This window comes from Chroicocephalus ridibundus, chromosome 5 (genome assembly GCF_963924245.1).
Source record: "Chroicocephalus ridibundus chromosome 5, bChrRid1.1, whole genome shotgun sequence".
In the NCBI taxonomy this organism is placed as follows: Eukaryota; Metazoa; Chordata; class Aves; order Charadriiformes; family Laridae; genus Chroicocephalus; species Chroicocephalus ridibundus.
In genome coordinates, this window is record NC_086288.1 from 76,464,037 (window position 1) to 76,491,228 (window position 27,192).

The 27,192-nt window shown below is 38.1% G+C and overlaps 1 protein-coding gene across 7 annotated transcripts in view; it reads left to right on the forward strand.

Moving 5' to 3' along the window:
* Nucleotides 1-27,192, forward strand: part of FAT1 (FAT atypical cadherin 1) — a 112,650-nt gene that overhangs the window by 15,485 nt on the left and 69,973 nt on the right. For all 7 annotated transcript variants that reach the window (XR_010071108.1, XM_063335066.1, XM_063335068.1 and 4 more), the window contains exon 3: nucleotides 22,358-22,672. Coding sequence is in view for 6 of the 7 variants with exons in the window: in XM_063335066.1 (XP_063191136.1) it covers nucleotides 22,358-22,672 (315 nt within the window). In the remaining variant the exon portion in view is untranslated. The remainder of the gene's footprint in view (nucleotides 1-22,357; nucleotides 22,673-27,192) is intronic.

Consider the following 27,192-nt stretch of genomic DNA (forward strand, 5'->3'; position numbering starts at 1 on the left):
GTTGTCTTATTTTGGTTTTGGTTTTCTTTCTAGTGCTCAAAATTTAGATAGCTGAGGGAGCCAGCAGATTTTGGGACTGTAGATGCCCTGAGTCATTCAGCCTAAGAAAGGTCTCATTGCGATGTTTATAGAAGATGGGAGCCCATCCTGGAAGCTGATGTTCAGAAACGAAGGAAGTTTCGAGTCATGAATTCCCTGGTGTCTGGTTGTGTCTAACCAGTTGTGTACTAGAGCGCTTGGATTTGTGACCCCTGTACACCCACATGCAGGGTGTTTCATGTAGGCCCTACGCAGTAAGGCTTCCCCTGATGTCAGTTTGTTCGAAGTATTTTAATAAAACATGTTGAATTTTACAAGCACACTGTTAACAAACTTCCCAGCTAGTTCAACGTGCAAGGCTACCAGCAGGCGTTTTCTAAACTTCTGCAATTGAGGATACTTCCCAGTACATAACCTAGTTCCAGAATGGTGTTGAGGGTGATGTGGCAGCCTGAACTTCGTGCATGATAACATTATTACTCATGTTTAATCCAGTAATATAGTTATTAGTTACCAGGAATCTTACTGTTCTTTCAAGTAACCTGAGTTTAAGTTACTAGACCATGAGTGTTACAAAGTAACAGTAATTCAGTTCTAACAATAACAACAAAGTTTAAGGTGATTAAACTAATTTGCTGACTTAAAAAGATGTATGACTGCGCTTTATTAGAACAAAGTTCTGTCTAGCCTGAGTTGCTGTCTCTAATAGTGTAAGGAAGAATAAGAGCAGGGCAGACGCATGATACTGCCTTCCAATGCTTTCCCAGTCTCTGGTTATTATCTATTTGGGGAGTTTTTGAGTCAGTTCTGGTTTGTAACCTTTAGTGGATTTATCTTTCTTGTGTAGTCTTCCCTTGGAACCATGTAATTTTGAAGTGCAGCCTTGCTACCATGATAAGGAAAGATGAAAACATGATTTGTTTTGGTAAAGAATGTTAAAGGAACAAGTGAAAAAAAAATGTTAACGGGGGCATGTGGAAGAAAATTAATTTTATTGTACTTTCCCTGTGTGCATAAAATGCCATCAATAAAGCTTAATGGCTATGAGATACTATTTTTAATATTACTAGAACCATTTCCAGCTGGGAAGACAGTAATTCATTAAGGAAAAAGAATAGGATTTTAACTACCTGAAGCAAAGTACTGAATTATACTCTTAAAAGGTTCAGAGCATTGCTAACACATAATAAGCATGTTAACATTTCTTTGTAGTGTTCTCATAATTGCATTAATTAAAATGCAGGATATGATTTACATTTATACATAAGGGGTAGCTTTAGGTTCTGTTTCTTCAGTGATCTTTGGCTTTTGAGCTTCTCAAATCATTCCACTACTCACTGTTGTTGAGTTTTAATATGAAGATAGGCGTTAGCAAAGATTAAATACTATGATCATTGGTGGAGCAGAACACTTAAGTGCCTATTGGATAGCTATTAAACCGGCAGCGCTGTCTTGAAGCCAACTGGCCTGCATCTATCCTAACAACTCCTGTACCTTTAGGCAGGGTGTCTGTTGGGAATTCTGTCTGCTGCTTTTCCACACCTGACTGTGCCCCAGTGCTCTTTGGAAGAGTAGTAGCTGGCACAGGCCAAAAGCACTTTAGCAATGTAGAGAATCGAGGTCCAGTGCCTAGGAACATTTTCTGTCTGTCGTACTGGTACAGCCATAAACCACTTGAAGGTAGGGGAGGCATTTTTAATCAAAACTGAGACTAGTATGATTTGGTTTTAGGTTAATTGTAGTTAAGCATCCTTACAAATATGGGACTTTCTTCACACTCTTTCAGTTGCACCTTCCATATACTTTAGATTTTTACCCCTTTTATGTAAGTCCATGTAAACACCAGGATATACACCATATAAACAAATAAACCAAAAAATTCCTAATACTTTCCATTTTTCTACTGTACACGTTCCAAACATGTTGCTGTCAAAGCCATATGGTGACTGGGCGCTGTGTTTATTCTGAATCTTTGCAGATCTGTCAGATAGGTTATAGGTCCCTGGAAACTGTTAACAGAAAAAAATGTTGAGCAAATCTTTTTGTAAGAAAGCTGTTAAACATTAAAATAAAAATTGTCATCAATTAGGTGATGTTGATAGTCAGGAAAGAATATTCCTGGTGGGTTTGATGTGATAGGCTGTGAGGAGGAGATGCTCTAAGATTTAGTCAAAGCTTGTTTACAGAAGTTGTGACAGTGACATTTCCTGCTTAGCTTCTGTCCAGAGATACAGTCTCATTGGCACATAGGTTTTGACATTAAAATTCCTTATGTGAGTTAAAAATGAGGAGTAAAGGGGAAGAAGACCCCGCTCCTGTGATGATCTTCTCATAGTATTTTCTTCTTGCAAAGTTCAGTAGATCTTCACACTACTACTACTTTTGAAGAGAGAGCTGGATTAGGAGGTGCTCTATTTCTGTAGAATACTAAGCAGTTGCAGCTCTTTGCACAGTAAATTTTTACCCTAGCTAGTTGGGTACAGACATGAGCAAAGCTCAGAGCACAGACTAATCTCCCAGGTATCTAACTAGCTTTTCAGACAAGCTTTTTTCACCTTACACTGGATTCTGTACTGCCACATTACATTGTACTGAAGTTATTCATTTGCCCATGTAGCTATAGCAGCTAATTTTCTTCAGAGGCTGAGGTATAAATGTGCTAGGGTAACAATTTCTAAGGTTATTCTGATATGATTTGTAAAATAAAATTAAAAAAACAAAGCAAAACAAAACCCAGCAAACCCAAGCCCCAAATCAAAGCCAACCAAAACAAAAATCCCCTTGTAGAATGTTTACTAAGTTCTATAAACTCCAAGTTAGAGTTAAGTTCTTAAGCCTGTGAATGTTAATTTGGAAGGTTAATCTTTTAAATAAGGGGCTGCATCAGCACTTCAGTTAGCAGTTGAGAGGGCTAAAACCTGATTCTAATATGTGTGCTGGAGATTTCAATGAAATTCTAGTCAGCAGAGAGGAGTTTTTTCTTAATCAAAGGACTTCGGCAGTTTATTCCTGGATTCTGGAATTGCTCGGTCACTTGCCACACTGACATCTGGAACAGAATTCCAGGTCAGAACCTGGAACTCAAGCACAAACTGTTAAACTCATTATTTCTTTGGAAAATAATACAAGGGCAAACATCTATTTGTTTGAATAGTATATAATTTGAATAGTATATAATTAAAGCTCTTAAAGGAATTCAAGTAACACTTTCTGAGTATGAGGCTTTTTTTTGTGCGTATCAGGGTAAAAGTGTATGTTGGTTGGTTTTTGTGGTAATTTTTTGGAAATGTTGGGAACATGTCTGTTCAAGAAATATTAGTTTGTCTCTGCTAAATAATAAAAAATACATCTGTTCTTATTCTGGAAACAGGAAGTAGTTTAGGCCAGAGATGCAGAAATAGTCATTCCCTTAGCTTTCTCTGTGAAGAGAGTTTAGTAAAAATAACACAATATTATTTAAAAAAAAAAAAAAAGCGGGGGGGCTGGGCTAAGTGAAGATAAATTTGGTGGTTAGCTGCTCTGGAAAGGTATTTTAATGCTGATATATATTCAGTGTTTTTTCTGGTGACCTATTTATTCTGTGCTGTGCCTGGGCATTCCCTTCTTCTGTAATGAGTTGAGGAAGACGAGCAGCATGAGAACAACCTGAATGGATGTGACTGGGAGACAAGATCTACCCAGTTCAACTCTCCCACCAGCAGTCTTGTGAATCCTTTGCAGAAGAGACCTTATCACACTTCTCCAGAGCCCACCAGAAGAAAGGTTTTGTGACAATAAATAATGAAGCCACTTACAGTACCACGCCCACCCAAAGGCAATAACCTGTTTTTTAAAGCATTTATCCCACCTATTGATGACTTTTCTTCCCTACCAGAATTTTCAGTGATAGTCAAGCATGCAATACATGGAGCAGAGCTGAAATCCTAGCTTGGTCTGCAAGACAAGGGACAGAATTGTATCTGTGTGGGACACAAATTGAGCAGGCATATTTATGGTTGTTGATTACAGATATTTTAAAACCTTGTTATGTGGACTATTTTTAAAATGGGGTATTGTCTTATTTTCTGCTTTGTAGTTAATGATAGCCTGTGAGTTTGAGTATGTTTGGTATGATATTGAAAATAAGAACAGAGTTGACACAGAGGAAGATCTGTGTGGTTTCATTCTGTTCTTAAGGCATTTTTCTTCAGCATTAAGCCAAACTCGGACCATTGTGCAAGAAAAAATTAGTTATGTTAAAAAAACAACTGTGCCTAAATTGAGTAATAATTTGAGTTTAGAAAACATTTGCTTAAAATTTCATGCAACTAAAATGTATTTTCCACCAATTTGTCATGGTTTTAAAAATGAGGCATTTGGCACATAGATTCTCTTTCGTGAGGCAGTACAAGTAACTGTAACAGGAGCTTACTAAGAATCTTTAGATCCCCTCTCGTATTAGGAGAAATTTAAAAACTTTTGTTGAAGTAGTATAGACCCAGTTTAGCACAACTTATTTCTGTTTAAAGAGATAAAGGTAAGAGCCAGAGACCTGCTATCAGTCCAACTGAGGACAAGTTCTCAATTTGCTGTTGTCCAAAACACCAATCCAGAAAGCTTTTTCCTAGGAGATAAATAATTTTTGGGGGTGCATTATTTTGTTTTATTGCCAGTGCCAATAGCCTGGTTGCCTGACTGAATTTAGTCATGTGCATGTAATTGCTCAAGTTCAGAAGAGGTTACCTGGTTAACCTGTCAGGGACCAACTGTTCTTGACCACAGTTTGCAGCTTTGCACTGCTGTACTTGGGGTGTGATTACGTTTTGGCTGAGGTCTGGAATTGATGGTGCCCCTGGGTTAACCTGTGTGATGATGCTGTTGTACTCACACTTCTTTTCAGGTGCATCAAAGGTGCTAGAGCTAAGCCTGGCATTTAGAGCTAATGTTGAGTTCCAGTTTGGCAAAAGTTAAGGAGGCCTGGGTTTGGAGCAAGGTCCTGAGCAGCCTGGAGCTAGCTGATTACCTTTCTTTCTTAGGCTAGAAGGAAACTATGTAATTTGCATTTGTGATGGTGGTAACTCACAAAGTGCTATTAGGTTGATAATCTAGCTTTTAGAATGTGTCTTTGGAAGAAGTTGAATTAGTTTTAGACAAACATTTTCATCTTGTGCTTTGCTGTTGGCAGGGGGATCTTCCAAAGTTTTCTTAGGTATCCTGCTGAGTAAAACATCACCTTAGCTGCCAAATAGAGATCCCATGCAGAACCTGGGGCTCCCCTCCTTTTCTGTACGGATGCTGAAAGTAAAGGAACCTGGGGCTCCCCTCCTTTTCTGTACGGATGCTGAAAGTAAAGGATTGTTTTGTTGTGAAAGGTGTTGATTGGGCTACAACTTGGTCTGATGAATACAGAGCTGCCTGCGGGCTGTGTCTCTGTAGGAGATGAACTGAGGCTGAGCCACATGCGGTCCCAAAGATTACCTTATAAACAGCAATCAATTCAGGCAGCAGAGTACATATTAAGGGCCTATTAACTTGCTTAGGCCTCTCTTTGACTTGAAAAGTACTTGTGAGCAGAGGAATAATAAAAGGGAATGGTTGCCAAAAGCTATGGAAGGTGCATCTTGCCATATCACTGTTGGTACATCTGTTGAGTTGGGGATTTATTTCCTACTAAGCATCTGCTTAGCTTTTGAAGTACATATTAAGGTCAAAGGAGGGGAGCTTGAAATGATTGCGTAATGTTTATTCTTTTCTTTGAAGATTTTAAACTTTAATCATACAGCATTTGGACATATTTAACAAAGTACTAACCTACATGAGTATTTGGCAAACTTCCACAACTTATAACATGCAGTAGTTGCAGCTTTAGAACTTGGATTTAAAAATACTTTGAGCCTTGCTGAAACTACAGTTTGCAGGTCCAGTTTGTAATCTGTGTATCACTCTTATTCCATCTGTGACTTGGTTACACTGGTCATCTGAACATGACCAAAAATGAATTTTCAATTCAGCAGTCTCCATGTGGCTCAACAAAAGAAAATGTCTAGTGATCCAGTGCCATCAAAGAGGTTTTTTCGGGAAAACTGAAATGTCCAAATAATCTAGCAACAGGACTGCAACAGATAATTTCCTTATTCAGAAATGATGCTTCCCCAAACTCCTTGTGTTCTATCCATGCTTCTAACAGCTGCTTCTATTTCATTTAAAATTATTTGTAAACAAGGATGAATCAATAAGTTCATGCTTCTTGTAAAGAATTGTTTAATTTTGATAGGCATTAGGGTTAAAGAGCAAACTGCTGAGCTAGTGGATATAAATTGTCTTGACCTAACAGCAGAAGCGATTATTAATATTTCTTTTGGCTCAGAGTTCTGCGTCTGTGCAGACTTGTCAGTGTGGCATCACTGATACCAGAACTGAGTATCTGCCTATATCAAAGAGAAGGTTACACACAGAAAATTAAGTAGTTGTATTGTTTTATTGCCCAATCCACTACTTAGAATAATCCTCACTGACAGGAATTGCTTCCAAAATCTGTGTGTTTCTTAAATCAATCATTTTGGGTGCTTATAAAAAAAGGCCACTTTTATTTTGCTGATGCAAAAAGCCTGAAACTGCATGTGCTTATTCATATTTTGTACAGGATTTATGGATTAAAAGATTATTATATTAAAAATTTCAAAATGTAAGTAGTATAGTTATAGAATAGCTTTCTGATTTTAGTGTTACTGGTAAAGGTACATGAGCATTAGAACTGCGCCAGTCATGTGGGTAAGGAAATGAAGATTTTGGTAACATAACACGCTAAAACCGAATAGAGAATACATTAATAATGTGCTAAAAATGAATACAGATTTCTTCTCATATGTGTTGCCTGTAGTCCTGGTTGTATTTATGCACAGAGGGAGTTTGGTAGTTCAGCTTGAAAAACTTGCAGTACAAAGAAGCCTTATGATGAAGCTTTAATGCTGGTACCTTGTCCCCTCTGTTTCTCCAAAGTTGTGAGGGTGACATGCTCTTTCATGGGGAATACATCTCCATTCTACAGATCTTTATTTCTTTTTTTTTTTATTCCGCATCCCCCCCTCCCCCCTCGACCCGTAGATTTACCATGACAGGGTATATCCTGTCTCTATGAAAATTAGAGATTGCTGTCTAATGATAAGGGTTTAATCTGCAACGAATCAGACATGTGGAAACTTCTGTCTGTGGAATTTTCTGTTTGATCTGAGAGGAATGCCCTTGCTGTGCCCTTCCTGTAATGAAAGCAAGGTAGAGTGAATCAAAGTGATTCTAGATAAGATTGGAATGTGTGCATTGGTTATGCCTCTATTATATTTGGTGTTGCAATTCTGGTCGTAGGTATTATTTTATTATCCAAGAGATTAACGGCATAGTTCAACTTTTTAAAAGTATTTCTTTCTGTTTTAGAAAGTGCTGCGTTTTTTATTAAGTTCCTGAGTTAATTACTTAGGTTTGAACATGGAAAATCTTGCTCACAAAACTAGATATTGTCAGTAAAACATTGACTGAACTACGATAATATGACAGTGGTTTTGTTACTGTAAATAATTTCACACTATTCACTAAATCTTATGTCTTAAAGATATTTTTGGTGTACCATTGTGAGGAATGGCTAACAGTTTCTCTCCCTGTCTTTATTGCACAGACAGTTAATGATTAACAAATGTCCAGCTGCCTGTGCAAGGAATGTTAATTACTTTGGGGAGGGAGGGAGGGAGGGAAAGATGACTACGCCTTTGCATAAGAAGTCTGGTATCACAGTTGACTTTGAAGGTAGTTTGAACATTACAGTTCCAATTTTAGTAGATTAATCAGAAATGGAAAAACAATCTCTGCCTCTCTCGTTGATATCTGGTTATACATATATGCTTCCATACCTGTGCTACTAGCTAGTATAGCAATATTTTGGGTTGCCCGAGTTTGTTCAGGCCATTTTAAAGTAAAAAGTGTGTAAGAAGAGGTGACAACTTGTTAAGAAGTGGATTATTTTCTGTATGGACATAGAGAAAACATGGCTAAAAAAAGAAAAAGTGATAAAAATCCAAGCAATTCATAGTCCCCACTATTTCACGCCATTCACAATCAGCTTTCTGAATGGGGACTTGTGTGTTAAGTAAATACAGAAGCCCAGAGATAAAGAACTGTGCTTGCAAATATTAAAAAAAAAAAAAAAAGTCTTAGAACTTGCACTTTTCAATTAGCTTTTTGCTTGCTTAAAAATGTTCATGCTGAATGGTGAAATTTTGCAGTGAAATTGTGGACTGATTTGAATCTCTCCAGATACAGATAAGGTAGGGGAGAAGAGTGTGAGAAGGTTCAAAAACTGTTAGTGAAAGATGCATTGTCAAGTCTTCATTGACTCAAATGACATGTCAGTTTTGATGTGCATTGTTTAATAAGAAATTAAGGGAGTGATGATTACAGTGAGAACAAGATTACTGCAGATTATGTGGATTAAATTGAAAGTGAATATTGATACAGCATGTGATGATAGGAGGAAATGGAGTAAGAAACATATGCCATGCTGTGTCTGTAGTTCCAGGGGTGATCAAAAAATCCTTTGGAAATTGAGTTGTTCAGTCTAATCAAACAAAAGAAGGACCAGCATTGGAGAATATATTGTTGAGAACAGTTATACACAGATACAGAGGTTTCAGGAGGTCACCGAGTGCAATTCCATCTCTAGTCACTACAGATTCTCTGAATTTCTTAAACTAGGGAAAAATCTTCAGTGGTTCAGGAGCAAAATGCATTTTGTGCCTAAATGGTCTACTAGTTACCTACAATATCATAATGTTCTTTCAATTACGCCAAGTGTACTAGTGTAGAAAGAGTTGATCTACTTTTATCATGGCTCTATGACAATTAAACTTCTTGTCTGGTGGGGAGTTATTCACATCACTCTCTGCTATTTTTACTAAAGGTGCAGTTATCGCCAACAAAAATGTGTCGGTGGGGAATAATTAAGAGGTTTCCAATGGAAATTCTAACAGAAAAACTCAGTGGTCTGTTTATCCAAATGTTTGTAGGTTCTACTATTAAGCATTAAATATTGAGTGAATTAAACTTATAGATTTTCTTTTAAGCTGTTAACTTGCATTAATTTCTGCTACCTTTAGTCTTTTTTTTTTTTTTGTTTCTGGAAAATGTTGATTAAAACCATGCAAGCAGTTATCCATTATTTACATGATGAAGACCGCACTCATCTCCCAACAAGCATCCAGGGCACTTACAAATAAATATGCTTGCCATCTAATGAGTTATTTCTAGTTTTCTAGTTGCAAGTCTCCTTTTTAGCTGTTAAGTATTGATTCTTCAGTGTGCATGTAAGAATTTGCTTATAAGCAGAGGATTTTTCATTTACTTGATTCAGTAATCATAAGCAAAGAGAATGAATATGTTTTTTTAATCCCAAAGTTCTTTGTCTTCATGACTCTTCTGTCCTTCTACTTGTAAACAGACGAGTTCAGAAACATTTCTTTGCATGGCCTTTTGTTTATTTTTATTCATATGCAAAGGCAAGTAATAAAAAAATAGCATAACAAGTACTGATCAATGTGGAATCTCCTCTGAATACATGAGTAGAAATAAAGTCTGAAAAAATAAACAGATGCTTTGTAGGTTAATCTGACTTTGACAAGGATGAAAATGTCTTTTGATGCTACTGGATCCCAGATGCTTTAATCTCATGTCTTTGTTGATTTGCTTTCTTCTCCTAGCAGTTGCATGCCAACAGGTACACCAGCTCTTCTTAGTACACATAAATCTGCTTGGGAGCAGCATTTCTGTTGACAGTAATTAAGTGCCATTGTGTATGTAGCTACCTGGTGCAGTAACATGAACAGCAGTAATAGCCTGATTTCCAGTATTCCTCAACATGCTACTTGCCTTTTGATATAGGTATCAGTATCTTTTCTTGCTCAGAGCTGGTCTGAGAACTGTCATTGTTAACCAGCAGTTTCTGCAACTCAAAATAGTCTGGAGACCAAAAGCTTGAAGCAAAATTGCAGCAGTCCAAAACACAAATCAGTATAAATAACATGCACAAGCTAAATGGCATATTTTTTTTTCATGTGGGTTAGTCATGATCCAGTGTTGCTGTGGAGCACAGCTGTAAGTGCTGCTTACTAAAGAGGAGGACTGCTCTGTTGAACTTGCTGAGCCTTCAAAGTTACTTTTGTGGAAGTATTGTGAGGTAGGCTGCAATTGTTCAAGTTGCAACTAAAAAGGCAATTGGAGAAAAATGCTGTGTATCCAGGAAAAAGATTCTTGGGATACTAGAACAATTTTCCTTATTTAAGACGGTCATTAAACTTTGAGATTTACTGATTGAAAGTGAATATACTTGTTGCAGAACTGTCCGGGTATTTTAATAGTTTGCAGAGGTCTAAACAGATAGATCCTTCTGGATCAACAGACCAGTTTCTGTACAATTAAATGTGTTGCTCTTATGCATAATTGGCTTCCCATGCGTCTCATTATTTTCCTTGTAGCCTCTTCTTCTGCCTAGGGGGGACCTGGGTTAATCTGTCAACTCCAGTTAGATTTGAAATTCCTGGGGCCATTCGCAGAGGAATTTCCCCTTCAGAGGCTCCCCATTTCCCAGTTAAGTTATTAGAGTGGTAGTATAACCACTCACATTGTCAACACTTCCTTAGTACTAGGAATACTGGCAATGAAGTTAGAAGGATTTTGCAGGGTGAAGCTAGAGTTCTAAAGAGCATCTATGTGTTCAGTTGTGTGTGTATATATGAAATTCTTATGAACTTTAACGAAGAACATAAAACCCCACAAAGGATGAATTTCTATGCACATGAAAGTACACGTACATTCTAAAAATGCGATTCCTTCTTTGGTGTTCATAAGTAAACAAACAGTAGACCTGTAGAGCCCTTCACTCGTTTCTGATTTACCTACGTTTCAGTAGAAATTCTCTGCTGGTCATGAAACTGTAGTAAGAAAGCAAGATTTAAAGGTAACTGAAAAGTGTAACAATATTATCCCAAAGTATTTTTTTCTTAAACATAGTTACTTGTTCTAATTTTATGATATTGTGTAATTGTATTTCTTGGGCCACAGAAACCAGTTGTGTCTTTACCTGAAGACAAAAATCTCCCCTGAATAAGGGGGTGGATGACTGCAGCAATGATTTACGGATCCTGCAAACCTTGCTCATGTAACAGAGTAAGAGGACCTGCTTTTGTGGGTACTGAGAGCCCACATCCTTGGCCCGGAATCTGCTGGCAGGGTGTTCCATTTTCACTAATATTTTATAAACCTGCTGTAATGCTGATGTAGTAGTGCGGTCATGTTTTTTCAGCATGCTTTCTCTCAAATCATGAATGACTGCTCGTGTTAACAGCAAAGCTTGCTTTACTTGCTCTCTCTTCAAAGGAACATAGATCGTATGTGGCTGTATTACAATAATTTTTCCTATTGGCGTAAGAGTTAACATTTCATTTCCCTAATGTGTACTCATCAGGGGGTTTTTATGTCTCTCCATATCGAGCTTTAGCAACATGGTACTCTTCCTCTGTATAGCAATTATATTGCCTGTCCGAAAGCCTGACATACAAGCAGCCTAGCTGACAGAAATAAGCTGGAGCTATTAAAATAACCGTAAATGAGGCTGACAATAGGAGCTGTCTGCCATTGTCCCAAAAGATTTTCTGAACTGGAAGTAATTGGTTGAATTCTAAGGCAACCCCATCAGGGATCTTCTAATTGCGAAAATTCCCGCTCGCCAGCCCCCGGCTTCCTAAAAGCAAGTTCACAATCTTTGTGGACCTTAGCAGATTTATTAGTTTTAGCCCAGGCTACCTAGTACTGAATCATAATTTCTGGGCATAATCTTTTATGTAGACAATTTTAAGAACGTGTTTTCAGAACTCTTTTCTTTTACAAATGGTCTAAACACTGTGTTTTCCGTTCATTTGACTTGTTTTTGTACAAATGTGCAGAAAGCACTGTGGCAGGAACTGGAAGCCAAAATGTTACTGGGTCAAAGTATTTACAACTCTTTCTTTTGCCCCATGTTTTGTTCTACTCTACGCATTTAACTAAGAAGTACAAAGCCTGTTTTCTCAATGTTTTAAAAATATAGTCTGTGTTTGGTGCAGTTTTATGCACATCTTTGCTTCTAGGTTTTCCTACTATGTCTAGATGTTTACTTAAGTGATAGCTGCTCTTAACTGTTGAACATTCTGTATTTCTTCACGTCTCTCTGTAGCTACCTTGTTTATAAGCTGCATGTAGCAGAGATCAATAGTGATGCTTTCTCTTCCTCAGCTTGAACACAATTCAAATTAGTGCCGTCTGTTCATAGCTCAGAAGTGATGCGTAAGCTGTTCTGTGTTCTAACTTTTATGTCAAGGTCTGGATTTGACCACGTGCTGGGCCTCTCTGGTTGCCAACTTTTTGCTCCAAAGAAGTGTTTTACTACAAATGCATTGGTAATTTCTATGCATTTACATAAGTGAGTCTGCCAGGTTTGACTGTACGCTGTTAGCGTCTGACTGTTTCACTAACTACTTTCTGTTGTTCCATTAGTGTCACATGCAGAAATTGTTTAATTTCGAATACAGTAGGTTATTTAATGGAATTTGGGAGCTTTTGAAAACTTGTACGCATATCAAATTTACATAAGGTACAAAACTGGATTTGGCTATATATTTCATTACATCTGGACAGTTCATTGAAGTTAAATCTGAGAGATAAAACAGGTCATCATTTTATTATGATTGAGGTTTTACTTTGTTCAGTTTGGTTTTGTTCAGTTTAAATCTCAAATCTGTTCTGATGATGATGGTTCCTATACTCTGTTAAGGGTTCTGTGGGCTCTAAAGACCATGTATGCTCTGCAGTGATACCCTTCCCCTTCCACCTCCCTGAACTTGCAATAACTAGTCCCTGGAAAGAGAACAAGCAGTAGTGGACTTGACATGTTTGAAGGTCTTGCAGCTGCACAGTGAAATGGCATTTACCAGTTAAAGGACTTGTGCCTATTTACTACAGTTCCATCAACTTGCTGATACTGGTAGTGATAAGTTAATCAAACTTTCTAAGCCCTCATTTGTTAGAAAATGGGCAATTTGTCCTTGAAACAGTAACAAGGGTTGCTTTCCATTTAACAGTCCTGTCTGAGCATGATTTCTCAGCTGGTAGTGCACAAGACACAACTTGAAATGTATACGGCTTCCTATTTCAAAGAGCTATAAATAGAATTTCATTCAGTTTTCTGGGAATCTGCCTTTATAAATGCTGACAAAGGACTTATAATTCCAACATATACTTTTAGCTTATTTTTGGTATTTTTTTTTCCTAGCTTCTGAAATTTTTCTGAGGATTCTCTGAAGAAGAAATTGTGAAGTTTTAAGTTTTTTTCATTGCCTTTCTTCAGTACTTATAAAGAAAACTAGGGAAGTGATTGTCACCTCTGTACTCAGCACTGGTGAGGCCCCACCTCGAGTGCTGTGTCCAGTTTTGGGCCCCTCGCTACCAGAAAGACACTGAGGTGCTGGAGCGTGTCCAGAGAAGGGCAACAGAGCTGGTGAGGGGTCTGGAGCACAAGCCTTGTGAGGAGCGGCTGAGGGAGCTGGGGATGTTCAGCCTGGAGAAAAGGGGGCTGAGGGGAGACCTTCTCGCTCTCTACAACTGGTTGTAGCCAGGTGGGGGTCAGTCTCCTCTCCAAGTAACAGGCAATAGGACAAAAGGAAATGGCCTCAAGTTGTGCCAGGGGAGGTTTAGATTGAATATTAGGAAAAATTTCTTCACTGAAAGGGTTATCAAACATTGGAACAGGCTGCCCAGGGAAGTGGTGGAGTCCCCATCCCTGGAGGTATTTAAAAGACATGGAGATGTGGTGCTGAGGGACGTGGTTTAGTGGTGGTTTTGGCAGTGTTAGGTTGATGGTTGGACTTGACAATCTTAAAGGTCTTTTCTGACCTAAACGGTTCTATGATTATATCTAAAAACTGAATCAGAATGTGTTAATTTAAGATTCAGCTTTACTTCGGCAAAATAGAAGAATCATTGATTGGTTGAAAAGTAACAATGAAACTCTTTCCAACTAGATTGAATTATGAGTTATGCACATTCATGTTCCTCAGACATGTTTGCAAACAAGTAATCTGAATTCTTCATGAGTTATGCAAAATGCAATATCGATGGTTTGTTGCTAGGTTACAGTCTTCCTAGCTGTGCCTAATTAATGCTCTCCTGGAGACAGGAGAGCAGTGAACACCTTGTTCATGTGTGATTCAAAGGCAAGCAACAGTTGCTAATACTTTCTGCTCTCCTTCAGGGCTGCAACCAAGGATTATTTATATTCTGAAACGGTACGGTTCAGTCTGTGTGAATCTTCAGATGCAAGAAGTCTGATATGCGAGTAGCTTGCGTTGTCAGTGATAAGCTTTAAATTGCGATGGAGTTGAAGAGCAAATCATATTTCTCTGAGTGGCTGTTGCACTTTGTTCCATAGAGGCGTAAAACACATAATGCTTCCTGTTCAAAGGGCATATGTGATACAAGTAAGGGAGGTTGGCACTTTTCCAGCTCAGTTTATGTATCAAAAATATTACTTCTCTTAAAAGAGGGATTGTATATACTTTTTAAAAAGTCCTGCTGCAGGTCTTTAGTGTTTCAAGAGCTAGAGAGCAGTGCCTCTCTTGGCATTCTGCCCTGTTTATAGAGCGGACGAGCTGACGTTTCACTTCTGTAAAAGAAATCTCATTCCATTCCTTCTTTAGAAGGAGATTGTTTCAAGGAGTTCACAGGATGGAGATTTTGGTCTTTTCAACTGACGTTTTAAGTGCTGAGTAGTTCCTTGTCTCTGTGGCGGGACATACTTGAAATCTCCAGTGCTTAAGGACAGTTGGTTTGTGTAGAATAAAGATCAGTGTGAGACTGTGCTGCCTTTGTTTGTTTTGGTTTTACCAAGTGATTATTACTTGACTGATCAAATAATATTAAATTTTGTTGACATTAGCATTGGATGCTATTTTAGAAGAACTGTAGGCTTAAGGCTTAGTTGTCCCTTACAGCAGTGCTTGGTATAGCTCTGAGTTACAGTAGCACAACAGCCTCAGGGAAAGAAAGAATTTTTTCTTGGGAGTTCAGTAGGTTACATGTTTCAAAACCTTCACTTTATCGAACTCTTGATGGCATGCAGGGTTGTGCTGTACTTGGTTGCTCGTTCAAGGCATTTCCCAATGTCAGACTGCAGTGGTGGCCAGAAGTTATCAGAAAGAAGTTAAGAAGAAGTTAACAGAAATAGAGATAAATTGGCTGGAGGATATTATATTTTTTTTAATTGCTCTAGAAGTGGAAAGAATCTGAGCTATGACACTGGTCACAATTAGTAATAGAGGCACAATTTAAACTGAGTGCTACAGTTAGGTGTAGTACTTGTAAACAGTACACTCCAGTCTGCCTGTTTTATCTTGTGCAGGTGGGTGCTATAACTATTAATAAACTTGCTTTTTTTTTCACAAGTCACCTTGCTTTCTCTTACCGTGTCTGACAGGGAGCATAAAGTGGAGAAAAAAAAATGACAAAAAACTCATGCATAACACACAGGATTGCACTTGCCAACTGTCCTGGTTTGACTGTGCCTCTGGAAGTTACTCAAGGGGAAAAGGAGGACGAAAGAGTATGGATGTGTTCCTCTGTGAGGCCTCTGGGGACTGCTGAGAAGCAGACAAGCGCTGCATCTTCTCCGATGCCAGATGCTCTTTCCTGTTTTGTTGTTTGGTGTGTTTGGTTTTTTGTTTTTTGTTTTTTTTTTTTATCCTGTCAGCTCTGCTGTAGCCTCTGTATTTATACAGCGCAGGAAAATGCTCATCGTGTCATGGCAGGTAATAATCTAAGAAAGAGAGGTGTATTGCAGGAAAGGCAAAAAGAGAACATATAAAAGAGATGAATAGGAACAAGAAGTCTGCCAAGGAAGTTGTCTGCATTCATCTGTGTTCGATCTGGATAGTGTTGAAGGACTACACTGTCACTACATTGCACCAGAAGGCAAAGTATGGGTTAGAACACGTGCTATTTTAAATAAGGTGACCTGGGCAGAAATGCAAAGTTAATTAAAGTAGAAAATAATTAAAGTAAAATGTTTTTGTTTTTCTGGCCTATTCTCGTTGTGAGAGCGTGGAGATTTTAGTGACAACCTGAGAAAACTGTCTGTTCTGAATTGCTTAGCATTGAAAACCAAAGTATGATAGTATTATGTTTAAGTAAGATTTTATTTAAAAACCAAAACAACCAAACCACTAATCATTGAGGCGTCTGCGATTCTTTCTTTGTTTTAATAACAACTAAGCAAAGTTCCACAAAGTGTAAAGCAGAAATTTGTCCAGAAAAACTAAGCTACTGGCAGTTGAGATTCTTTGGACCCTTGTCCGCATAAAAAGCTAATTTAATAAATATTAGTAACTTTCTGGAAAATATATGCAACCTATCTAGAGGTAGCAGAGATTCGAGTAGTACACCTCAGTCTGTGCTGAGTGTTTCCCCAAATTTTATTTTTAATTCAAAAGATCTTGTAGACCTTAGTGACAGTTCACAGGGCAGTGACTTACCGTTTGTTTAGAATTCAAGACCAAGTTGCAGTCTGTGTTGGTGCGTTGGCAGGCGTAGTGCCATTGAGGGACAGCATGCCCCTGTGTTTGTAACAGGCTTAATCCACTCACTTTTAAATCTCTGATTTGGATTGGTTGTTCATTGAAGGTCACATTTGATCAAAACCTTTGTTCATGCAGTTCTTAAAATACTGCCTTCCCTCCCCCCCCCCAAGAGATGGCTTTTAAAGCAGCTGAAGAAGCTTTTTTATTTGCCCAGCTTATTAGAATTTAGATTAATTAAGTTTGTAATCAGATTTCAAGCATCGTGTTCCAGGCCAGGGATTTCTCTTAGTTTGTTTCAAACGTCACTCCCAGGGTAAATTCTGCTAAACTGCATTTTCATGCTTTGCTGAGAAATGATTGCAGGTTTTGATTTCCATTACAGAATCATTAATATTGTTAATGAGAGTTCTCATGGATAAGCGCACTTAAGGAGGATCATCCCTGGGAATTTGGGGTATTATAGTTTGAGCATTTGTTAATTAGATAGAACTGGCATATGTAAGACTGTCAGATTTGAGGTGGATTTATATGTTTATTTTTGTTTTAAGAGTGACTTTCTTTGTAGTGACTTGGGTTTGGGGATTTAAATTGCAAGTAATGTTGGTTCTTGTTGAGAGTGGAGTTGACGTTCTGATTTTTCCTCAGTTGCTGTGTTCATAAACCAGCCTGTTCCTGTGTACTGAATTCTATTCTATAGTATTCACTTAGGACTTTTTCCTTCTTTTAATGAAATTGATAGAAAGTCCTATTGTATCAAGTGGGAACAATATCTAGTCTAAAATTTCAAACATATGAATATTGTAAAATCAGCTCTGATGTCCTCTTGCAGATGGCTGAGAAACATTTCATCAGAGCTCTTTTGTACTTCCCTCTGGTGGTTAGTGACTGAATATGAATTTCTTTTTATCCTGGCCACCTGAAAGGCTTCAAGATTGCATATCCAGCCAAGTGAAAAATGTTTTTGGAATCCTTGCTTCACTGTATTTTTTGAACAATAATATTTACAAGCCTTTAGGATTACCATACATGCTGAAGATTCTTTAGTGGTGCTCTGTGGAAGGTTTCTCTATTTGTCTTGCTGTGTAAAAAGCAAATGGTTTGTAAAAGTTAAAATTGTCAAATTGCCCCAGTGTAGAGAAGGGATGGGAAATTTGCTGATGAAAGATTTTTCTGTGAATGGGAGAAGAGTTAGGGCAGAGATGGAGCTTTTACAGCATTGAAGATATAATAGAAGCACTTAAGCTGTACTCCCTAAATGTGCTTTGCACCACTTGAAGAAAAAAGTGAAAATACTTGCCAGGAGCCTAAGTACGCTGTTGAAACTGATGATACTGATCAACATCTTTCTGATGCTTAATGGATCTAGCCGATTGCGAGATTAAAACAAATTAACTCTCACCTAGATTGCTTTATTACTTCTCTTTGATACATGAGTTCTCATCATTTTTCTCTCTGCTGTCTTGAGAACCACTAGAACTAGAAGCCAGTGAATTTATGAACTCGGGGAGTGCTGGCTTTCAGACAGCATACAGTATTATGCTGCCCTAATATGTAAAATAAGCCACTAGAATCAATGTTTGCAAAAGCAGAGAGTTGGCACACCAACCATTGATATTTTAAGGACTGGTTCTAGATCTGTGATTTGGAGGGAGAACTATTGTTGTCTTTGTTTAAAAAAAAAAAAAAGTTGTCTTCGTTAAATTCTTTGGGCTTGTGTTTTTTAGAAGGTAAGCTACTGAAGTTTACATGCATTTGTATTCATTATTGTTGCATAGAAATTAAAGATGAAGCTATTAGCGTTCTCATAGGCAAAATCAGGAAAGATTTAGTGTTGAACTTGCAGGAGCAATTTCAACTAGAATAATGAGAAAAGTATGGTGTTTTGCAATTACTGATATAAGGTCAGATTGCACAGTAATGTTAAAAGGGAAAAAAACTCAAGTACTCCCTGTAGTTGTGTCCATTTAGTGTTGATTGTGTTTTGTGTCATGAAGTGCTGATGCAGAACCAAAAGAAGTTCAGGTTTTGGGAATCAGAGCTTCCCCTCACCCCCAGGCATGTGTACGGGATCGGTATCTGTTCCATTTTATTGCTGGGTGGAATCAACTAACTGGAAGAGAGCTGAGTCATATTAATAGACCAGTCGTCCCTTCCCTCCTGGCGCCTGCAGCTTTGAGTGATGAAGGACACCTAGGTGTGGTGGCCTCTCCTCCACCCCCCTCAATGTGTGAGGGGTGAAGGGAAACTTTTGCTCCCTGTCTTCCTGTCCCCTTTTGCATGGCTTTTATGTTGGAGGAATGTTATTTTGAGCTTTCATTTTTAATATTGTCAAAGTAATCCACCTATGTGCAATGCCCGTAGTAAGTTTTCCACCTTGCATACATACCTGTCTGTTCCATCTATTTTAAACTGTAAGGGGGGTACATGAAGGGTTTTTCAAGTTTCAAGTACCCTCTATGCCCCTAGGAAATGTTCATTCAGGAGCTGATCTGTTGATTAGTGTTAAACAGTTACATAGACATTTTGGCATATCTGACTGATCATAAAATTGTTTTCCTAGATGCTTCCTACTTCAGTTTGGAATTATAAACAGCACATACAAAAGAAGTGTTCACCCAACAATTCGAGATCTGTCCTGTGAGAAACATGAGAAAAAGGAAAAAATAATTCTAGTGAATGAGATTTCATGTTACTTTGACTAATGCACGCTCAGAGTGCGGGTGACCCTGTAGAAAACAAGAGACATTCTGAAAACCAGAGCTACCCTGTTGGGTAAACATCTGTGTTACATGAGATGGTCAGATGAGCAGACAGATTACAAGCCTTTCATTGAACTTTTCTGCAAAAGTCAGTGTAAAATATACAGAAATAACATCATATATGCAGATCTAATTTGAAATTAAAAACTAACCAAAAATTAAAGTTGCCCGTGTGTGCTGTATCGTACTGTTGGTCACTATCCCTATAAACTTTTTACATATTTCTTTTTGAGATACTGTTGTTACTGGGGTTTTGGCGTGGTACTCTTCCCCCCCCCCCCCCCCTCACCCTGGCTTTTTGTCCCTTGTGAAGTACATGACTTCAGAGAAGGACGCTTGAGAACTGATAGTCCACAAAAGCAAAATAGGTTTAGTCGTCTTTTTCCTTGCGGTAGGCTTTGATAACTAAGGTGGCAGAATTTGTAAATGCCAGCTGAGCAGATTGCAGGAGGAGAGCTCCATTACCACGACAGTTTCTTTTTATGTTTCTTGAAAATCAGGCAAGGCTATCTTAAAATTAATCTGCCGCTTCTGATGTAGCCACTGTTAAGAAAGCAGGACGGGTGTAAAATGGTAACGGTTGCTCAGTTCAGCGCATGAGCCTGCCCACTGTGCTCTGCACAGGTCACAAGCAAGAGAGCAGCATTGTTGGAAGTCTCGCTAAAAGGGAATTACTACGGTCTAGTCTTGTGTTTGGGTAGGACATGAAGGTTTTACAGAATTTCCCAAGGCATACATGGAGTCTGCCCAGGCTTAAGATGAAGTGCTTGCCTGCCACATCCAGCATTTAGGTTTAGAAGTGAGGCCACAGTAATTAACAAATTTATTTACTCCTAAGCAAGTCTCTGGGCTGAAGTAGAGACGTGCAAAAGGTGTAACGTGAGTTACAAAAATAGAATCCAGGTAACAGGGTGCTCAAGGCTTCATGTCCATTTTTAAGACCAAATTTATGTACATTAACAGTCAGAAACTACGCAGGTAACCACAGCACAAATCCAGTGACTACACAGGATTATTATTTTTTTAAAATAATAAACCTACCATCAGACAAAATATAAATACTGAGATGAAGAGACTGGAAATGTAAAGTGCTAATAACCTTAAAATTGACACCTTGGCTTAGTTTTTGGTGATTTTCCTCTGGAAAAAAAAAAAATAATTATAAAGCCACCAGTTTGCTTTCAAGAAAACTTTTATGGACTGCATGTAATGCATGTATATTTTCAAACTGCAGTGCCCCTTCTTTTTATCCCAGTTCTGAAGCCTTTGACACTATATAAAACCAGTTTGCACACTGACATCTGGTGGTAGTTCTGAAACGCTGTGTTGCTTGAAATGCTATATATGGGTATTTTGCAGGGCTAAGCATTAGGTGCTACCCCCTCCAGCCCTTCTGGAGTCATCTCACCGATATCTTATAATTTCAGATGGTCATCACCAGACCTTTATGCAGCTTCCCACAAGGCAAAGAAAGTAATGAATAAATGAGTAATTCCTCAATATTTATCTTATTTTGCTCAGCTGGTATGAAGCATTAAAAAACGTGCCTGGAGTGTGTGAAGGAAATGCTGGTTGAGTTAATTCCTTTCCTTTAGAACTCCTGTAGAAGTGCAGTGGCATAGTTTTATCGAGGTCCTGTTTTACTGGTGGTGTATCTGTAGATGTTGTGTGAAGTAGACGAGCTCAGAAGGGCCACATTACACATAGTCCCATTATGTGGCTTTGTCCAGAGTCCAAAACCGGCTGTCATGGTGATAGTTTGACTCATCCCGGCTCCAGTCCCGATCAGGCCTGGTGTGTCTCGTGTAACAAACAATAAAAGCCATGACAAAGCCCTTCGAGATTTCCACAGAAATGGTTGCAAGGGCTTGCTGTGTCCCTCAGCCTGACGAGTATCAGGTTCATTTTAAGTTGTATTTAGACAACCTCTCAAATAGGCCAACCTGTAAGAGTGACCGGTTCAGGAAAAGGAAAATGCAAAGTTTTATTATGCCATGATTGCATGAATCCATTTAATATTCCTCCCTCATCATATAGGTTACACCACGTCACATACCCTTTTGACACATGCATATTATGACTGTCCCTGTAGAGGAAGCTGCTTATAAAAGTAGATCTGTATTTTCTTCCCAGTGGATAAAAGCTAGAGTCCCTCCTTCTTTATTTAGTTCTGGCTCAGGCAAGCTTCTGTAGGCTCAGCAGACAGATTTTTATTAAGTTTGTGAATTGTGTAGCTGTTCCTTAAATGGTAATTCATTTTCTGTGTGTAAAATTGAGCTAAGCGCTGCTTTCCTTTGCCAGAGTAATGGCAGCCATTGGTTGGTCCTGATGCTGCAAAGCTTTGCTTCAGACATAACTTTTGTTTTCTTTTCTGTGAAGTTTGTGTGAACCCAAATAAGCACATAAAGAAAATTCAGTTAAATAATTCATTTGGGCACACAGATAAGAACGTTTCACATTTAAGTATCTTCTCATTAATATGAGTAATGGTAAACAGTTCAAGAGTTTGGCGTCTAAATCAGATAGTTTAATATGGTATAAAATTCACTGTAATCAGTGATGAGTAAAGAGGGTCATTCAAGTCCCGAAAGACTGTGAATTACTCATTATATTTAATCTTTTAGGCAAAATAGCTTTTATGAATAGAGCTAATTGATCTGATAAATCTCAAAGGATGTTGAAAAGGAAATTAAGTAATATATTGTTTTAATATCTGTAATGCATAATTGCTGAAAACCGTTGTAGTACTCTTATTTTTTTTGTGGCTTCAGGTTAGCCTCAATATGTTTGCGTATATTAACACAGATTGTAGAATCGGTGTCAGTTATTTTGAACTCGTATTAATTTTTATTTAACCTTGTTGCTTACTGTATTTTTATACACTTCTGCATACTTACTGAGCATTTTCTAATTATCTTTCTTCCTATTAAACAGGTATTATTGAGACTGCAGATCGCCTGGATCGTGAGACTACTTCACATTACTGGTTAACTGTTTATGCAACAGACCAAGGCGTTGTCCCTTTGTCATCTTTCATTGAAATCTACATAGAAGTCGGGGATGTCAATGACAATGCTCCTCAGACCACAGAACCAGTTTATTACCCAGAGGTCATGGAAAACTCACCTAAGGATGTGTCCGTCATTCAAATTGAGGCATTTGATCCAGATTCTAGCTCAAGTGAAAAATTAACCTACAAGATTACAAGTGGAAATCCACAGGGATTCTTTTCCATAAACCCCAAAACTGGTAAGTACAATACAGTATTTAATTTTACGTGTGGATGAATCAACGTATTTGCGTAAATGCATAAACCAGGCAAAACCAAGGCCTTTGGCTTAACGCTGTAACCATGCTTTCACAATAGTTAAGAGTTAACCTGGTATCTTGGGCTGTGTCAATAATAGTAAGTTCCACAAACAAGTAGAAGAGAATTTGAGAGTGAAGTAGTTGGTTCAGAGTACTTGAGAACCACATCGTGTGCATTTTGGGAAGGTTTACTTCAGAGTAGCTCCACTCTAGACTGGTCAAAGCCCATTTGCTTTTTTGATTTTGTAGTGCAGTAAATATCCTCTTGGAATACATATTTTAGCTTAGTTTCATCCAAACTGTTTCAGCAGTCTCAGTCTTTCAATTTTCAGGCCTAGGGTTTTTGTCAGGCTTTTGGGTTGTTTTTTTTTTCCTCAGGGTAGTGTTAGTCTAAGCAAGGCAAGCCATTGATTAACTGCAAACTCACTTGTCCCACAGTCCAAAGGGACTATCTTTGTAATTTTTGCTGTTGCAAGAGATACAAAATCTGGAAGATAATTTGCAGGTGTGGTTGTTACATAAAGAAAAGAAAGAGTCTGAGTTCAGTGGTTGTTTTGAAACCTTCGGGGGGGGGGGGAATATATGGAGGTTTTAACAGGAAAGTACAAATATTAGAAGCAAGTGACCTTTTGGTAACTGTGAGTTACAAATGTGTGTAAGGCAGAGAGACAGGAAACAAAATAAACCATTTTAACTGAAGCTACACAGCAATTTTGAAAACAATGTAAAGGCTGCCTACCATCCCTCCTTCTGAATGAAAGCAGAGAAAAGAGTACATACACTGGATGTTTTTTCCACAGATCTTTCATAATGGTAAAGAAGGGTTTGGTTTTAAATAATATTTTGCTGGGTTGGATGCAGCTTAGCTTTTCATATGTTGCATTTAGGTACTGTTTCACAGTATAAATTATAGGAGATGCCTCCGATTCATTCATTCGGAAATTTCTTCTCTGAATCCAGAGATTTTTAGACTAGTAGTGCTATAGAGATGTAGACTGACTTCAATCTGTAACAAAGCTAGTAAGTAGAAGAGAGCAATAGAAACCTTACTCACTTAGCTCTTGCTCATTCGTGGAGAGAATATCAGGGGATTTAAAGGAGCAAAAACTGGGTGAAAAATATGTTTTGAAGGCTGGGTTGACACTATGGCCTTCATTGTGTTTCATAGTTGTTGCGTTTTAGGGTATGAAGGACTTGGGTGCTGTATCAGCTGTAATTGCTGTGTCAGCAAAGCTCTGAGTGCAAACACAGGTATGTTATTTGGGTTATTTCTGACAATAACTTCTTTGTCAGCATGTGCTGCATCTGCTTGTGAAGACATTGCGAAGAGGGACATATGAAATAGCTGTAGGAACAGAAGATCTTTAGCATAGTTAAAGCCTATATCTAAATACTATATTTACGGAAGCATTGGGTTTAGAACAAAGGCAGCCTAAGAAGTAAAACAAGAAAAATTCAACCCCAAAGTTTTCTGAAGTGAATGCAGAAACTGTGTGCATGTGTGCATTATTTCTTTATATTTCTCTGCTTACACATGATGCAAAAGAAAAAAATGTTCTGCTTATCTGTCTACTTCTTGCCCTTGCTGTTTTTGAAAAGCACTGTTTGCTTGCTACTTTGCTATTTCTTGTTGTCTCAATCAGTGATACTGATAAAGCTGGGAGTAAAATTGCCTGTGAGTTGGGTGGAAAGAACTGAGTGACTGCAGTACTCAAATTGCAAGTGAACATAAACTCTACCTACATTCATTAACTCTTTACTATATAACTGGCTAGTTATTTTTGGTTGCTGTTTCCATATTTTTTCTGTAGTTCGTTTTCTTTTCCTCTTTCTTCCAGTCCTTTCCTACTCCTCTCTGCCTTCTGTATCATTATGCAGCATTTTCCAAACTTTGTTTTTAAAAAAGACACTTTCATGCCTCCCTTACCTAAGTTTTGAGATGAAGAAACATCTTTATTCCTATTTAATGGATAGAAGAAGTAGGGCAGTGGGGGATTGTGACTTGTCTTCAGGCGGAGTTTGTTGTTTTCCACATCAGTTGCTTACTGCCGATCTCCTTTATGTTAGAAAGGGAGCTTGAGGGAGCTCAACACACTAGATGGTGAAGTGATAAGGAACACTTAATAGAAAGCTAATAAAGATTTTCTGTCAAGAGAGTTTCTTACTTGCCTTTATTGTGGCATGCATACTGTAGAAGTAAGCAGTGCAGTCTGGAGTCCTACTCAGCTCTGTGTTAAAGGGGGGAAAAAAAACCAACAAAACCAAATGGGAATAATTATTCAATTATGTTTCAGAATACAAGCACTGAGAAGAAAACAATCTCCCTCTGATTTACATTCAGAAGGAGAATTATTTATTTTTTTTCAGAAATATAGTTAAAATCACAGGTATAGGTAAATTCAGTGATGTCTATTACTGTTAAAATGGTAATGCTAGATAGGCATAATAAACACAGACAGGGAGGGGAAGAGAAGAGGTGGGCAGAGGAGAAGGGAAACCTCTTTGGCTGGTTTCTGTTGTGTTCCCAGCATGCGCTCATATAATTTGAATGAGTATTAATTAGCTAACTCGTGTATATTGTCTTCCTGTTACATAGAGCACTGGATTTCATGCGATCTAACAGGCTGTCTTGTTTTTCTTGTACGTGTTTGGTTTGAAACTGTCAACCTGCAGTAGGCATTAATGTACTGATGAGTTTTGACTGAAGTTATCAGGATCATAACTTCCCCCGTCTCTCTTCTGTCTATTAGAAATCAAATACTTTTAACCTGAATAGATCTTATTTTGGGTGAAAGCTCTTTCGCTAAGATTGGGATGATAAGGAGTTGAAAAATCACTTTAAAAGACACTGGTTATTGTAGTTACAACAGTGTATTTTATCTCCCTCAATTAATTAAAACAGGCCTCAGCTGAAGAGTGCGTTTGACTAGAATTAGTGAGATCAAATCCTGTCTTGTTTGCTTATGCAGGTATGTTAGTTACCCTTGTTGGACCTTGTGAGGCTATTGCACTGTAAGGTGTTTGTCAAAGGAGAGAAACCTTCACAGGGCCCCAGGTTTCACTTCCAGCCAAAGGGGAGATAGGGCTGGAACACGAATCGAGTCTTTAACTGTATCCCATTACAACACTGAAAGTGACAGAGTAAGAGAGTTAAGCGTGTGATGTTATTTCGGGCCACTGTGCAGCCCTAAAGGCAAATTGAGGACTGCAATGGCATTCAGTCCAAGTCAAGGAAAGGCTAGAGTTGGGAATCTTAAAATATGTGGCGAGTGCTAAAAATATGTTCCGGCTGATAGTATGTTATTGTCTCCTCTCCAGGTCAAGGATCCATCGTTTTCTGTCTCTTTATAGAATTTAACACTAGTGTATTGTGGTCCATGGCTACAGCTCCTACAGATAATAGCAGTACAGATTATAAATAGCAATAACCTATATGTAACCTATATCAAGTAAAATACTGCTTTCTGTTCTCTGTAAGTAGCTGATTAATCTCTGGAATTTTATAGGCTTGATACTAAGATGTCTGCGTCTTTGTGCAATAATCCTGAATTGTTAGATGATGAAACTGACTGACATGGACCTACGCAGGATATGGTTCATCTTTCACAGAAAGAAGAGATTTCTTTTCACGACAAGAGCTATTGATTGACTCATCTGTTTATCAACAATGCTGCTAGCTGAAGTAGTGTGTGCTTCTTAGTGATCAGTTTCTGAGTATCCTCTTCAGTAAATCTTCACTGGCACTTAAGAACACCTTTCTTATTTTAAGTAGTTATAAAATAGCTTAGTTAAAGAAACGTTGCTGAGTTTTGCTTTGCATGCAGAAATGCTGTTTCACTTTTTGGAGCAGGGTATGTAACACAGTCTGTCACAAGACATTTTGTAGTCTTTTCAGATATGCCTGGCCTTTCATTAAAGCAAATGAAATAGCATTTTCTTTAGTTTTGGAGTTTCCATGTAATGAAAAAAGGCTGCTGTACACATGAGTCGACCAGGTGTAATAAAAATAGTTATCATAATATTATTTGCAGGAAAAAAATTGGAGCAAAAACTAATTCCACAACTTTAATGCTCAACCTGAACATAGCTTTAGACAAATATGTACGTTATGGTAACTAATTTAGATCTGCTTAACTTCTTGCAGAATAGCTTGTAGTTAAATAGAGAAGTAATTGACAAAGACGGTGGAGTTCCAAGGCACTTTAATATGTTTAGATGGAAGGAGCTGGAGTTGGCAGAACTTGATAGCTATTCAGAACACAGGTCCTGGGACTCTCTGGTTAATCTCAGCACTTAACCCTAGAGTTATTGCACTGAGGATCAGAAAAGATTTGCACTTCAAGCAACACTCACGTGAAGCAAAGGATTTACATAAGAGTAAACAACTTCTGGGGTTTTGTGCTTTGTAGCTCACAATGTACAATATTTTTTCTGGTATGTATAATAGAAACTAGTTTGGT